The 15,844-nt window shown below is 41.7% G+C and overlaps 3 protein-coding genes across 3 annotated transcripts; 2 read left to right on the top strand and 1 right to left on the bottom strand.

The window, feature by feature from the left end:
• Positions 1-7,482, top strand: LOC115742649 (K(+) efflux antiporter 5). The gene is made up of 20 exons (XM_030677065.2): positions 1-563; positions 1,125-1,168; positions 1,735-1,802; positions 1,904-1,988; positions 2,084-2,145; positions 2,313-2,388; positions 2,496-2,570; positions 3,404-3,475; positions 3,584-3,667; positions 3,752-3,820; positions 3,903-3,980; positions 4,082-4,170; positions 4,456-4,552; positions 4,671-4,724; positions 4,999-5,094; positions 5,431-5,619; positions 5,697-5,774; positions 6,152-6,196; positions 6,869-6,964; positions 7,172-7,482. The coding sequence occupies exons 1-20, from the start codon at positions 335-337 to the stop codon at positions 7,193-7,195; spliced, it is 1,710 nt and encodes a 569-aa protein (XP_030532925.1). The 5' UTR covers positions 1-334; the 3' UTR covers positions 7,196-7,482.
• A 969-nt stretch (positions 7,483-8,451) lies between these two features.
• On the top strand, positions 8,452-11,545 carry LOC115742650 (cysteine and histidine-rich domain-containing protein RAR1). Its single transcript, XM_030677066.2, has 6 exons — positions 8,452-8,694; positions 9,120-9,122; positions 9,240-9,322; positions 10,166-10,323; positions 10,909-11,144; positions 11,253-11,545. The coding sequence occupies exons 1-6, from the start codon at positions 8,605-8,607 to the stop codon at positions 11,346-11,348; spliced, it is 666 nt and encodes a 221-aa protein (XP_030532926.1). The 5' UTR covers positions 8,452-8,604; the 3' UTR covers positions 11,349-11,545.
• Positions 11,546-13,854: 2,309 nt separating this feature from the next.
• Positions 13,855-15,844, bottom strand: LOC115742768 (protein PSK SIMULATOR 1). Its single transcript, XM_030677256.2, has one exon. It carries the CDS (start codon positions 15,682-15,684, stop codon positions 14,215-14,217), a length of 1,470 nt encoding a protein of 489 aa, XP_030533116.1. The 5' UTR covers positions 15,685-15,844; the 3' UTR covers positions 13,855-14,214.

Raw genomic sequence — 15,844 nt, 5'->3', positions numbered from 1 at the left:
TGGTTAAGACTTAAGAGCGGGAGGGACGTCATCGTCTCGCACGCGGACCTCCACGTGGACGTGACCGCACCGGATCCTCTCCCCCCTTCTCTGCAACGAGTCCCTCTTGGCGAGGCCAGATTGAAGGCAACCGCACCTGCACTCCCTCTGCAAAGTTGGTGTTCTCTCTTGTCCTGCTCCCTCTCTCTCTCTCTCTGTCTCCTGAGGATTTCTTCCTCTTCTGCTTCTTCCTCTTTCTGTCTCTATGCAATTTCAGAATCCGGACGTGAATTGAATACAGAGAGACAGAATCAGAGAGAGAGAGAGAGGGAGAGAGATTGGCGTGCGCGACGCAATGCGATTCGCGAGCTCGGGGCGAGCAATGTGCGGGCTCTGCCATTGCATTGCGCTGATTTTGCTCTGCATGGGCGGCTCTGCCACGGCCAGATCTGAGAAGGAGATACGAGAGAGGTTCTACGGCAATCTCCTCAACTCGACCGCGCCGGAATCCGGGGAGGGGAGCATCGCCAAGATGTTCGACCGGGTTCTCGAGAAGGAGTTCTCCGACAACGAACAGCCCGAAGGTGCGCCCTCGATTTTGACCTGTTCGTCTCCCAACTTTTGCTCTGTTTTAAAATTTTGGGTACTTTTCTAGCGGTTGAATGACTTTTGCGTTAGTCACGATGAAGCTTCAGATGTGTTTGATCAATTGAACTTGTTGATTCGCGTGTTCAATGCCTCTGTTTTAAAATGTGTGAAATTAGCGATTGATATGTCTGGGCAGTTGTGCAAACAAAAAAGCACGGGGAGGATAAAGGATTCACTCGTCTCTGGTTTGTTGAATTCTTAGTTAGTGATGGAAACATGATTTTGCATAGCAATGAATGGCCCTCTGGACTAAGTTCTCCTATCTGTTACCGCAGCGTGATGATCTTTCTCCATAGCGAGGATTGAGTTCAAACGCAGAGAATTCTGTCTTTGATTTCTTCCCCCACTTCCAGAGTTTATGCATTTACTATTGCGACTATTTTTGTTGATTTCCTAGAAATTTTTGGTGATTGGTCTTCACATCTTTTCTCTTTTATGTTTAGTTTGTTTGTGATAACGTAGCGGATTTATTTTATTGTTCTTAATGTTATTTCTAGGAACCGAAGAAAGCAGCTTCAACAACAGTGTAGCTGGTCAGCAAGTGGGTTTGATTTCTTATCTGAAAATTTTCTAGTAGCATCTGTCTGCACAACATATTCAAATCGTATATACCACAGCCTAGTGAAGGCTCTTGTTCTCGAGATCTTTGTTTGGCTTGATGTGACTCAATATAGGTCAGCTAGAGTAGCTTATGACTAGGAAATTTGTTTTTATTTTTTCTTAATTAAGTTCAGTTCAGATGAAAGAGGAACTATGTATATATTTTTTTTGTCTTTGACTGTGGTTTTCTTTTTAAGAAAGAAGTAGTTGGTTCTTTGTAGTGTTTACTGTTCCAGATGGCATCAGTTTGCTCGACTTCTGAGAGAAGTATGCACATCTCTTCTATCTTTATGGATGAAATTTCTGAAGCTGTTTTAACATAATTCTAGTAGATTGTCCTCATATTTTTGTCCACTGGGCATTGGGCGCGTCTTGCTTGCATGATGTGTGTGCACATCGGAGCCTGTATGTGCATGTGTGTGTGTGCATGGATATGGGTAATTTGTTGTGGGCACTTACACCTCTTTTTCTGCTTTCTTTCTTCGTATATCAATGATGTTCCTACAGGCAGTGCTCGAGACTGTAGCTAAAATTACTCACGACAAGGCCAAAAGAAATGATACACGAGAAACGAAGTATGTAAAATTATCTGTAATCTCATGTAAATTAAGCAGACTCAGGAGTAATCTTTGTTTGCCACGCCATAACACTGAATTTTGAATTCGGGTAATATCAGTGGTACAAAGCCATTTCAGCTTCAAGATGTTTTCTCCCTTGAAAATGAAGATTCTGATGACACTACAACCTTGATTGACAACAAGGTATGCACAAAAAGTAGGAACTCATGGGAAAATTTAGCCATCATTCTTTTTTCGGATGTTATCGCAGCTAACTTTCTTGTTGTGGGCATTGGCAGGATAACGAGTTCGTGATGTCAAACAAGAAATCTAAATATCCCATACTTCAAGTTGATGTGAGGTTGATATCTTTTTACCTCTAACCTGTCTGTTGAGCATGAATTTTATGTAATTTCTACATGTCTCATAATGCGATGAGGAGGCAGTATTGCAAATTAGGGCTCATGGATTTGGAGATCTCTTGCAAGTTTGATTTGCATGCCTATTGAATTGCTCCTTATTCTGCAGATTAATATCTGATTTGGTGGTTGTCATAGTTTCTGCCGCCATTGGTGGAATCATTAGTTCTTGCCTGGGACAGCCAGTAAGTAGTTTATAAAATAGCATCTCAATATCCCTATTCATTTGTGGCCAATTTGTTCTGCCTCCTACAAATGGCAGATTATTATAATTCAGAATTGCATGATTTAGGTTATTGTTGGTTATCTTCTTGCTGGTTCAATCATAGGACCTGGTGGTCTCAAATTCATTCACGAGATGGTTCAGGTGTGTTATCATAAGTAGCTCAAATCTATCTTCCTCAATTATTATCACTTCCTGAATAACTATCAGTTGTTTTCATTATCCATCTCATAAGTTTCTTCTTGCTGATTGTGTTGTCATCATCATATACTCAGGTTGTGAAAATACGGTTAATGGTTCTTTCATATCTCTCCATGTTGGCCTTTGGTATTATGAGTTATCTTAATTCCGGCTCCCACATTCTTCCTTGTTTTCCTGTCGGAGATATTTTAAGCTCATGACATAATCACAATGTATGTTTTTGTGTGGGTTAGGTATTATGCAAAGTGAACCGTTTTCGAATAGACCCTTACTCTACTCTATTTAGCATCTTAACAGAGTTGAATTTTGTATGAGTTCATCAGAATAAGTACTATGTTATGAAAAGACTTCCCTCTTTATTTTGTTTGTTCACAACTTTATATAGGCATATGTAAAACTAGTGTTGCTATGAGCAGCTAATTATAGAAGAAAATGAATTTTTGCAGCAGAGCACTTTCTCTGGTCGTAATCCTCGAAAGAATTTAAGCTCAATCAGTGGGTTTGTCCATGTGTCCATTGCTGATATTCTTACGTACGGTGGTGAAACTGCATTTCCAATTAGGATAAGGAATGTGAAGTCAATTTTTGGCCTCAATTATTATGTACTTATCTTGGTCTTTGTTTTTATGGTCAATTTCCACTTATCACACACATGGTGTCATCCTTCTGTTCCATAGGAATAAAAACAATGGATTTGGTACTTCCAAATTTTGTTAAGAACCTTGGCCCTGCTGGTGACCCTAAATATCTTTTACAGATCACTTTTCTTTTAATAGGTTGAGACTGTGGCACAATTTGGTGTTGTTTTCCTCCTTTTCGCTTTGGGCCTAGAGTTCTCTTTGACAAAGGTATGGTGCTCACAGATCAGCATCTTCTGACAATAGTATTATGCATATGGATTTTTAATCTTCCGTTGTCCTTATTATTAAGGTTATCCTACCTTGCTGCTCGTGCAGTTAAAAGCTGTGGGGCCTGTTGCTGTCCTAGGAGGGCTACTTCAAATTGTGATATTCATTTTTTTGTGTGGGCTAAGTGCCATGGTACAGTAGCAGTATGGTATTTTAACTAATACCCGTCGTTGCATTCCGGTGAAATAGATTTTAATCTTATCTGTCAATTTTCAGGTATGTGGAGCTAAGTTGTCGGAGGGCGTTTTTGTGGGTGCTTTCTTATCAATGTCATCAACGGCAGTGGTACTCATCCGGACATTGTCTTGATGCCAGTGTCCACACCAATCTAAATCTACGATTATGCCTCTAACTCTCCTCTATGCAGGTGGTTAAATTTCTTGTGGAACGAAATAGCAGTAATGCTCTTCATGGTCAGGTGACCATCGGGACTCTAATCTTCCAGGTACTTAATTGTCATATAACCTGACAAAAGAGTAGAAACCTAAGTTCACACATACAGATCGTGGTGTTAATTTCTGTGATTTCTCGCCCATTTTGCCTCAGGATTGTGCTGTTGGGTTACTGTTTGCTTTACTGCCAGTTTTGGGCGGTAATAGTGGCCTACTTCAAGGAATGATATCTATGGGGAAGCTGTAAGTTTGGTTTCATTTCCTATTTTTAAGTTCTGTACTTGGTTCAATTTATGTCCAATACATGAAATTTTGACAATGAAAGTCTACATTGAAAGGGATTTGATGAAACTGAAACTCACATAATCTTTCTTGGCACTTTGGGCCCTGGTTGAGAATCATTATTAGCATGCCTAATGTATTCTTTACTCTGGTGGCTAATATCATTTCCCCCAATTGTGTGTTCTTTTTACCAGCACCCATATGTGAGTGAACTCTCGGTGGCATCTGTCTTATGTTTGATTGCAGGCTTCTTGTACTGGCCCTATATCTCACTGCTGCCTCTGTTTTATCCTGGTCATTTGTACCCCGCTTTCTGAAGCTGATGATACAGTTATCATCACAGGTGAGGTTTTAGGAAATTCACGTCTCCTTTTGTTTTATTTTATATCTAAAACAGTAATTATGCTGTTCTGCAGCTGTCTCTATTTTTAGCTCATATATTATTTTATTTTGTGATGTAGACAAACGAACTATACCAGCTTGCTGCCGTTGCTTTCTGCTTATTATCTGCATGGGTAAGTGTCACGATGTTGAGGAACAAAAGAAAGCGGGGAGAGAGAGAGAGAGAGAGAGGCAGGGAGGGAGAGAGAGGTTGTGGGGGAGGAAGAGGGAGTGGAGGGACAGATTCATTTCCTTTGAGAGAGAGGGAGGGAGGGAGGGAGGGATTTGTTTCCCTCTACATAGAGTCGTGTTTAATGCTTTCTGAAGTGAGTTTCATCTGTGATCTTCCCTGTGCTGCTAAAAAGTTATCATGGCTTCTCATCCACTGATTTGCTGACATTTTCTCAGAGCAGTGATAAATTGGGCCTCAGTCTCGAGCTAGGTTCCTTTGTTGCTGGAGTTATGATATCCACCACTGACTTCGCACAGCATACTCTTGATCAGGTAATTGTCTTCTCTGTCAATTTTGGGCCTGGTCTTTTCAGCTCTTTTGCAAGTGTACATCTCTTGTATTTTTTATTCTTTTTGTGTACATAGGACTAGGTCTCTCTCTCTCTCTCTGAAGAAGGGGGCTAGGGATAGTACATCTTCAGTACTCTCTGGGCACGACATGTTCCTGTCGGTCAGAAATTACAGTTTGTCACTGCATCACACGGGTAGAATCATAGTATTTGGGGTCAGATTGGGTTAGGAAAATCCAAGCTTGCCACCTCATTGGGTTGTAAACCGACCCATTCACAAGGGAATTTTCTTTTAACATTAAAGTTTGTTGTGTTACAGGTGGAACCTATTCGGAATCTATTTGCTGCTCTCTTTCTCTCTAGCATCGGAATGCTCATAAATGTGCATTTTCTTTGGAATCATGTGGATATACTTCTGGCATCAGTTTTGTTGGTTATTGTCATTAAGACAGCAGTTGCTGCAATGGTTACGAAGGCCTTTGGATACAGTGTGAGGACGTCATTTCTTGTAAGGCATTCAACCTAGCATCAATTTCTTGAACAAACATAATGTGAGGGTCACTTAACATGTATAAGGATTTGTAGGTTGGGGTGTTGCTTGCTCAAATTGGAGAATTTGCCTTTGTTCTCCTCAGCCGCGCCTCAAATCTTAATCTTGTTGAGGTGATTCCTTTCTTTATGATGCATTATGCTGCTCTCTATGTTTAACTTTTTCCTTTCTATTGCTGGTTTACCCTTAGTACCTCTTTCAAAATGAAAACGAAGGAAAGAAGCATATTATGCTGAGATGGAAAAAACTTCCTGGTTGTCCCTTCAGAAAATACTTTTGATTGTAAATTTTCTTCAGTAGCTCTCATTTGCTTTTCAAGTGGAATAATGGAATGTTGGCCTCACAATACTTTATTTGGCTTTCCAACGAGAATCAGCATCCTGAACTTCTGCGTTTTTATGACATGTCCCGAGTTTCACCTATTCAAGCATCTTTTGCAGAACCTTCATCATTGTTGTAGTTTTTGAATTAAACATTTCCTGGCATGCAGGGGAAAATGTATCTTCTTCTTCTTGGGACGACGGCCTTTAGTCTGGTAAGTCTCCTTTTAGCTGAATGATCTGTGGGGTTCTTTTCCACAATGCCATGGTGTAAAAACACGCGGTGAATTTCCACCATCCAACTTTAACGAGTTAATTGAACCATTGGATCATTGACATCCTCAAACTGGTACTTGATACACCGATCATTCAGTAAGCTTCTAAGATGTTAGGAGTTGGTAAATTGAAGGAGTAACATAGGAAAATCCTCTCTTCTGTGAAAAGTTAAAATCTTCTTATAAAGCAGCAATTAACTTGAGGAAGTTGCTAATATTGACTATTGATACATGAGCAAGTACTTTCTCATATGTTAAGTTACTATTGACAGCATGGAGAAGTTATTAGTAGCTAATAGGTTGCAACTTTTACGTTCTTTATTAAAAAGTTAGAGAAGTTAATTAAGCATAATATTGGGTGCTTGTTGTTATGGAGAAGTTACTTGTCACATAGGAAAGAAAAGCTAATAAGTATAGAATTGTAACTAACATTTAATTATCAGCTTTCTACCGATTAGTAAGCACTGTAACTATTTCTTGGGGCTGCTATTAGTTGGCAATAGTCTGTAATTTAGCCCGCAGATTTTAAATGTCTTTGAGCCGACCAAATCATAGAAATGCCTGTCCTCATCCTTTTTGCGTACCATTTCTGAATCAAGCATGATCTTGCAGGTGACGACTCCTCTGCTGTTCAGGTTGATACCTGCAGTGGTGAACTTGGGTGTACTCATGCATTGGTTCCCTTCAGAAAGCGGCACACAGAATGAGGTCTCTCTGTCTCTCTCTGTCTCTGTCTCTGTCTCTCGTGCGTATGTTAGGAGCAAGTAATGATTTTAGCTAGTGTGAAATGTTAAAGTCTTATTTAATGTGATAGGAGTTGGTCTGATTTTCGTGTGTAATCATTTGGTTACTGGTCTAATTTTCTCGTGATCGTTTGGTTGCTGCAACACTCACTAGAATTGTTTACCTTCACAGGAGAAGGTTTCCAGAGGTGCATAACATATTCCTGTAATTATTCCAAGGTTAACGAGTTCTTTGGCCGGGAACAGCACGTGCATTTCTATCAATTGTGAATACTGAAGGCTTCAGTGCCGCACTTCTTTTCAGATACATTCACGAGGGTCCAGTTGATACTCCAAGTTGCACAATAGAATCGGAATCAGCTCACGGCTTCTCTGTACATACATAAGGATTTTGTGGCTAATAGTGTACATATCGCCATTCAGTCATGTCTGGAGAATAGCTTCTTTACCCTAATTGTCTGCCTAAATCGTCTACCATGTAGTTCGTAGGGGTGTCAACAGGGCCCAGCCTGAGCCAGCCTGAAACTAAACAATACCTAGCTTGGCCCGACCCGAGCTCGAATTACATATGCCCTAACTCTTCGTGTCGGGTCGGGTCAGGTCGGATTCTTTTTTTTTCGTTTTTTTTAGAATCAAAAGTACTTGACAAGTTTGTCAAATGAAAGAATATAAAAAAAGAAAAATTAAAAAGAAAATGTGGGTGTAAAAAAAAACTAGAGCCGGCTTGACCTAGCTCGAGCCTTACACGGACAATACCGAAGCCTGGCTCGAAAAGGCCCAAAAATTAGGTGAATTTTCGGGCTGGGTCGGGTTAGGCCTACTCGAGCTTTTTTGACACTCCTAGTGGTACGGGATTGTGCTTGTGTGGAAAGGAAAAGAAGTTTATGGAGAATAGGTATGACATTTTGATATCTACAATCATAATAGTTGATATTGGATAGCCGAAGAGATGAGATTACGTATTGCGAGCCTTGAATATCAGGAGAAATATTCTTTCGAATATCAAGAGAAACATTCTTTCTCGGGATCGGGCATGGGAAATTTGCTGAGCCGACCAATCTGGGTAATGTCGAGGTTGTTTTATGATTGCGCAAATGTTGTTCGACTAACATCAGCAGAGAAAAAAAAAATTGGTAAAACGTGTTTCACTGTGACACAAATCATTGCATTAGTAGCGAGAATAAAGCACAAACTTGAAATCCAGAGTTTAGGGTTGTAGACAATTGAAGAAGGGAAAGTAATTTGCAAATTCTTTTTCTGTAAGGATCGAGGATAAAACAAATGGACAAAGCGATTTTCACACCTCGAATAGCTAATGACACACCCTTAATAGTGATTGGACAAAAATGCCCATCGTTGCATCTTCTACACGGGGCATGGGCTTGCGCTTCATCACGATGCGGCCCATCGCATGTTGGAATCGTCTTCTTCATTTAGAGCAAATGAACCAATCCAATGGCTCTACCCTACCTGATTGAGCTTTCGATCCTCGAAGCTACTCGTGGAGTCTGATTCGACGCTTCTTACTTCGAGATCGGCGAAAGCTTGACTCGCATTGACTTCAACAGCTCGAGCGAGGGAGACAGTGACGGAGAGAGAGGGAGGATGTCGAAAATCCAGTGCCAGAGAATCGGCTGCGATGCCTCCTTCTCCGAAGACGACAATCCAGAAGGTTCCTGCCGATTCCACGACGCGGTATGCTCAAGTCCATCTTCACACGCTGCGTCGGATCGATTACATGCTTTTTGCCGGATGCGTTAGTTGCGACCCACTATTCAATGGTTTGCTAGTTCCTAGGTTTAATTCTGATCCAACTGAGACTGAATGGCCAAGAGCAATCAGAGACGAGGAGGTCTATATTCCTCACCTTGCTATGATTCACATGTTAAGTGGCGTAAAGTCGTATCCTCTGGCGACATGGAAATCTTCGTCCCTGAATTGAAGAAATACGGAATTGCGGTTGTTGCCAATCATGCATGAAAATATGTTTTACTTTCTTTTGTGCTTTAAATTTGGGGTTTCATTGTAAAGAGAGCGAGCATTGTTCTCTGCTGATTAATCTTTATTTCTTTGTGCATCGCTGCTGGTTGCTCGTGACGGCATGTTCCTCTCATCATCAGGGAGTAGGTTTCACTCTCGATTGCTTTTCCTCTCTATTAATCACAGCACAATCTCCTTTGGTTGCCCTTTTGTACCTCCGTTCGTTGCCTTAACTTAAATCAAAATGCTAATCTCTGCAGCCTATATTTAAAGATGGGATGAAAGAATGGAGTTGTTGCAAAAAGAGAAGTCATGATTTCAGTGAGTTTCTGGGAATTCCTGGGTATGTATGTGTTTTTACTTGCTTAACTTCGTGATGGCAATGACTTAGCATGAGCATGTCCACATGCTGTAGAACTGCAATTTCCCTGGTATTGGGACCTGATAGGAATGACATTTTCTCATAGATGTTTCCTGTTTGATGACCCGTGCTCTTACATTCATCCTCTCGATGCTGAGAGTCTACCATTATTTGACCGTGTTATTGGGTAAATCAGATGCTGGAAAGTGTTTATGGTGTTTTTAAGTGTATGAGTACATGTAAAATAGTCTAATGGGATAAAAGTTTCCTGTGGAAAAAAAAAAAACTATGTAGTTGTTTATTGTGACAATTACGTAGTGTATACGTTCATCTGTTTATTGTTGGAAGCAATTTTTTTTTTTTTGGTCAAAAAATAATTATTTTCATTTAGAACTTGAAACACCCAAAAAAAAAAGCACTAGAATATGATAATGTTTCTGCTGTTTTATGTTGTAAGTAGCAAAGAAAATCAAGCGCCTCCAAGTCAGGTCTTTTACCATGTGGAAAGAGTACTAATGGTACTGTATGTCACTGGTTGTTAAGATTATCGAACTTGTCCAAGGTGGTGTCAAATGCACGTGCATTTGCTCGAACTCGGACATGCATTTAAAGATGTTTCTGCAGAATGAAATAAAATGGCACTTGCTAAAGCCCGTCTTTATGACATCAATAGTTATGTTGGATGTATATGTAGAGTTTGTCTCTTTAGATAAATGCGATAAATGCAGTGGTTCCATTCGGATGAGTGAACTTTACATAATCGTTTTATTTGGAAGGGTTCCTTGAGCTGGATGTTGACATTGGGGCCTTTTTCCATTGATTTAGATGTAAGACTGGCAAACACACTACTGAAAAGCCATCAACCAAGGCAGTTACTGCTACTAGGACTCCAAGACCTACCGCCATTGCTGCTCCTGCAACTAATGCATCATCAAAAGAGTCTTGCTCGAGATGTCAGCAGGGTTTCTTCTGCTCTGATCATGGTACCTAAGTCATACAGGATTCCTTCAATTTTAATTGGTAGTGTTTTTTAGTTTTCATCGCAGTACATTTTTCACATATAAGTCCTTTAATTAAATCGATAATGTGCAAGTTCTTATCGACTGCAACTTCTTGTAGAAGTTGAACCTTTCCGTTTCAAATGCCAATATGGGTAGAGCTTACTTCCCAAGATTTTGGATGGAAAATGATAGTTGTCTTGAATAAGTTTGCAGCCCTCAGAATCTATTCATTCATATTACGAACAATAACTAATGTTGTGCCTCAAGCTAATATCCGATTGTTAAGTAGAATGAAATCATATGAGTTGGCTATTTGAAGTGAATGATGCAGCTATCTCTCCCAAAGAATCTCCTCATAATTACTGATCTCATCTTCTTTGGCCTTAGGTTAATATGAGCATTAGATAGAGAGATTTCATAGCGCCATCACTTGTGACTCACATTTATGTATAGTATATAGTATAGATGATTACTGAGCTTACCGTGTAAAGTTCTGTTAGTGAGAAGCTATTATAGCTCATGCTACTTTCAGCATTTCATGCATCCGAACTAGTGATTTCATCTCAGGTTCGAGAACCGGAAAAACGAACATAGATGTGGCAAATGCAAATGCTGAACCTGTTGTTGAAAGCAGTAAGGATGTCGAGATCTCTGCGGTTCCACAAAAGAAAATAATGGACATAAACGAGCCGCAGACCTGCAAAAATAAAGCATGTGGTCAAACTTTCAAAGAGAAGGATAATCATGAGACAGCCTGCTGTTACCATCCTGGGCCTGCTGTTTTCCACGACAGGATGAGAGGGGTATGATATCTTTCTTCAATGAAAAACTTCTTACTGTACACTTTTATGTAGATGGTGCTTTTTTTGTCGAATCATATCTTTAACCAATTTTCCATGTTTGTGCCTCAGTGGAAATGTTGTGACATTCACGTTAAGGAATTTGATGAGTTCATGACTATTCCACCATGTACCAAGGGATGGCATAATGCAGATCCGACATCATAGGGAGCACTGAGGTGTAGCAATGAGGTTTTGTATGCATTGCATTGGGAGTTGATATTGGACTGGAGGTTATTATCCTTTATGGTGAAAATTCCACTGATTTCCTTGATCGACATGGTATTGGCCATGTCAAGAAGACATCCTGCTTCTCATCTGTGATTAACTGTACCTTAATTTTCAGTTCGAATTCCTTTTGATTACTTCCGTCTCGTGAAACGCTATTTTTGGGTTCGGGGTAATCTTCTCTCCAAGCAGTTTTCCTGACCATTCTGGTCCAGGAACTCCCAAGAGGAAGAGTCTTTAGACGGTTCTTGCTTTTGATGTAAATGAAATTATTAACGAGGCATCCATACGTTATCTTACTCGAAGTGACATGGTGATTGTTGCGGTGCTTCTTGCAGTAAGCATCTGGGAGTAGTTTTTATAACATTTTGAATGGTGGGATGGGATCTTAGTTTACGACTGTGATTGATTTGAGAGTACAGCTCTGAAGCAAAAGCTCATGCTGTATATGCATTTTGCTTGATTAGATAAGTAGCTCATATGGACGATTCATTTAGTCATGAGCAGTAGGGCATTCGGGGGAGCCTTTTCAAACCAACAGGTAATCTACGTTCTCAAGCAAACCGGAATTGATCATGTTCCAGCACAGTTCTCATTAAATACATCTGCCATGTCTTGGCCATGTGGCATATATCTCACTCAAGATCACACGATTCTAAGGTTAAGAAACTGCTTTTCCTAGTACTCTTTGATCACATCTTCATTCGAGTAGAATTGACAACTAATGGGATTTTTTTCGTGAAAGTATAATTTTTTTTTTAAATCTATTGCGTTGATTCCAATTGAAGTCTAAGCAACCCAATTGGATCAAGAGAAAATTTCAAATGAGGGTTTACGTGTCCTTATTTTTTCAAATAAGAGTAAAAATTGAATGTTATTTTCTTATTTCAAATATGGGCTTAAAGGTGCCTTTATTGTTTTAAATAAAGACTTAAAATGGATATTGTTTCAAATAATAGTCTGAAGTGACTATCTTGGTTTAAAAAAGGCCTCTCTTAGGTTGTTTAGGGGCATTTTTGTCATCTACTTTTTAATTTGTTTTTTTTCCTTTTGTTCTATGTTTTTTTTTTCCTTTTTCTATTTTTTTAAATTTAAAAAAAAACCTTTAAAAAAAAAAAAGAAACATAGGCATGAGGCAACCCTCTCGTATGTGGATGGTGGGGTGGCGGCAATGGTCATCGTGGTAGTCGGCGCCTTAGCGAGGGTTGGCGGGGCAGCAACCATAGGTGTGAGGCGGCTCCCCGGCCCCCCATATATTTTTTTATATGTTAACTTTTTTTTTATTTCTTAATTTAATTTAACTAAAAATTAAGTTAAAATTGTATTTTGATGAAAATGCCGTTCACTGGTCATAATTTTAGCTGGCAAGGTCCGGCCCTTATTTGAAAAAATCATGATTACTTCGGACCCTTATTTAAAACAATGAGGGCACTCATGCCCTTATCTAAAACAAAGGTTACTTCAAATCCTTAGTTGAGAAAATTAGGGTACTTCGGGCCTTTAAATGGAATTTTCTCTTCGATCATTTAGTCTGTAACCCTTTTGCATTCATGCCAATTGAATCCATCCGATTAATTTTAGTCGAAAATTGCTAACACGAACTCAGCTATCCTTCGTGGCGCAACCGATGCTGACATAGACATTTTTAATAATTTCCTTAAAATTAAATTATTTATTATTATTTTTCTATATTGTTACTTTCATTTTGGCCAACCATGATCTCCGACGACCATGGCCGGCAGCTAGTGAGGGTCGTGGCCCTCACCCAAATATGGCGAGTGCCTTCGCGGCCTAGGCCCTCGCTGACCAAAATGAATTGGAAAAAAAAAAAGAAAGAAAAAAATTTAAAAAAAAATTGTCAACATTAGTGATTTCCTGCTAAAATTGACCAATGGACTTAATTGGCACTTTTACAAAAGATTTATGATTGAATTGCTATTAATTTCATTGGTTTAAAACTTTTTTGATACATTTTTCGACCCTTTTTTCTGGATCTGAAAGCTGAACCTAATGATGAATAGGGCTATAAAATATAGGGCGTTGCGAAAGAACAGCAGCACTGGCCGACAACAATTGGAGATAATGCTCAGAAACTATTCACTTGACCGCGGCCCTCTGGGATTATGCACATGGCAAATGTAATAATGTGGAGTGGGCACTAGTCCCCGACCCTCGATAAGATAATCCTTGACCACTAGCAACTTGCCAGGTCAGGTGCTGTTCCCCAGCTCCGTGAACAGTGGACTGGACTCGAGAGCTTCACATGGTTAAGCCCATGCCATGCCCTAGTTCGTCCCGGCCAGTGACTAAGTTGGCACTATTCTCTTTCCACTCTGGCAGGCAATATGAATCAAGCAAAAGAGCAACTGCTAAGTATCTAACCATTCATTTGGAATCGTACTCGATCGTACTTCAACGAAGACAAACGCTCACCGTGGACGACGGCGACAACGACAACAACAAAAAATGACATTATCTACAACATTTGACGACACGGACGTTGGTAAGAACTAAGCTTTATTTGGCCAAGCCAAGCTCCGATTACATCGACCCCTCAAAACCATGTCACTTCTTTACATGGGTCTAGTCGTATATCACCATATTCATACAGATGATCGATCAGGGCCCGAAACAAAACAAACCCCCGACGATCTGAACCTCAAAATGGAAAAAGTAAGAAATCAAAAACAAACCCAGATCTCTGCAGCAAGTGGTGAGCCGAAAAAAATGGATTTTTTTGGTTTTTTGCAGCAGCAGCAGCGAGGGAGATGAGGATGGAGGAAAGTTAGGAGGGATTAGGAGAAAACTAGCTGTAGGTGACTGGAATACTGATCAAACCGCCCAAGTTGGTGCACTCGAACAATGCTTTCGCCGTCATCTCCCTCTCGAACCTCCATATGTAGTTCAGCCCCACCAAGAGCTCCGTGATTGCCGCCTCCGTCTTCTCCGTGTTCGCGAAGTGGAGCGTCTGCAGCAGATACACGTTCGTCCTCTGCGCCAGGCTGTTGTTCTGCTGCTCGATGCTCCTCTCGCTCTGCCACTTGATCATGTTGTGCGCCAGTGGGGCTAACCACCCGAGGATCCTCGTCAGCGCGTCCCGCCACTCCGAGGCCAGCCCCGGGTCTCCCGCGCGGCACAGGCCCACGCCCCTCAGCCTCGCCCTCAGCGCCGACCTCACGCTGCTCGGCAGCATCGCGTAGAGGTCGTCCCTCGCGTCGGCGCCCACCAGCTGCGGCGACTTGATCATCTTCTCCATCACGATGATCAGGTTCGCGTAGTGGAGCGCGAGCGCCGCGGCTCCCAGCGTCGTGGGCGGTGGCTTCAGGAGCTTGGAATAAGGCTCGAAGAAGGCATTGGCTGAAGAATCATCACTATCATTTTTTCGGTGATCCTCTCGCTGGGGGCTTCTCAACGGTCCCGATATGAAGTGGTGAGGATTTTCGCTCGGATGGACTGTCGCAGAAGCCGACAAGCTGCGTGGCAGAGACGACGGACTGACAATGATGTAACGATTTCCGAGCCCGAAGACGAGCTTGATCCTGGCTAGATTCGTGAATATACTCCTCGCTAACGTCAAAGTCACCGAATCGAAGCTTCGGTTCCACAAAGATTTCTCTCTGAGGCACTTGATCTCCTGCTTCTGAAGCATTATCTTCTGTTGCAGTTCAATGATCTTCTGTTCTTTCGCCGACAACGACAACGAAGACGAGTCGTGTTGCTGTTCATGAAGCTGGAGAGATTTTCGCAAGCTGCTCTCGAGTACTGAGAGCTCCTCCATCTCTCGGTGCAACGTCGTGGTCGCAGTGACGTACCGATCCATCTTCGTCGTCAAGATCTCCATGTCCTTGTAGCTCAGGCTCCAATGGTTCGAATCGCGTCCGCTGTTCGCGAACTCACCAAGAAACCATTCAAAGTCCCGGAGGTTCGAATCTTCGCAACGCTTGCCAAGCACGCCGACAGCTCTCGCCGCATGCCAGAGGCTCTCGACCATCTCCGCGCAGGCGAGGCCGAGGAGGAAGGCCTCGTCGTTGGAGACGATCTTGCGGACACCTTCGAGGGAGACGGACTCGTTGCGGAGGCGGACGACGTCCTTGTCCGAAAGGGACTGCCACAGGTGGAGGAGCTTCGACATGAGCCCGGCGATCTCGAAGGCCAAGACGCCGACGCTTTGCCTCCTGTTGCCGAGCAGCTTGGGGTGCGGCGCGCCAGACTTGACGGCGTTGAGGCCGTGGGATATGGCGGTTTTCACCTTGATCACCCATGTTTCCAGAGCCATGTATGTGCTTGCGCGACTCAAAGTTATTATGAGAAGAAGAAGAAGAAGAAGATGAGGGTGGGGGGTGTGCGAAGTTGAAGAGAGGCAGGGGCGACGATGCTCGTGGGATGTTTCAGCTTTGATGAGACTTTGTGAGCTTCTCTTTCTCTTTTAACATTCA

The sequence above is a fragment of the Rhodamnia argentea genome, chromosome 10, assembly GCF_020921035.1.
Source record: "Rhodamnia argentea isolate NSW1041297 chromosome 10, ASM2092103v1, whole genome shotgun sequence".
Lineage (NCBI taxonomy): Eukaryota > Viridiplantae > Streptophyta > Magnoliopsida > Myrtales > Myrtaceae > Rhodamnia > Rhodamnia argentea.
Note: the sequence above shows the minus strand (reverse complement) of the source record. Positions and strands in the feature narration are given on the sequence as shown.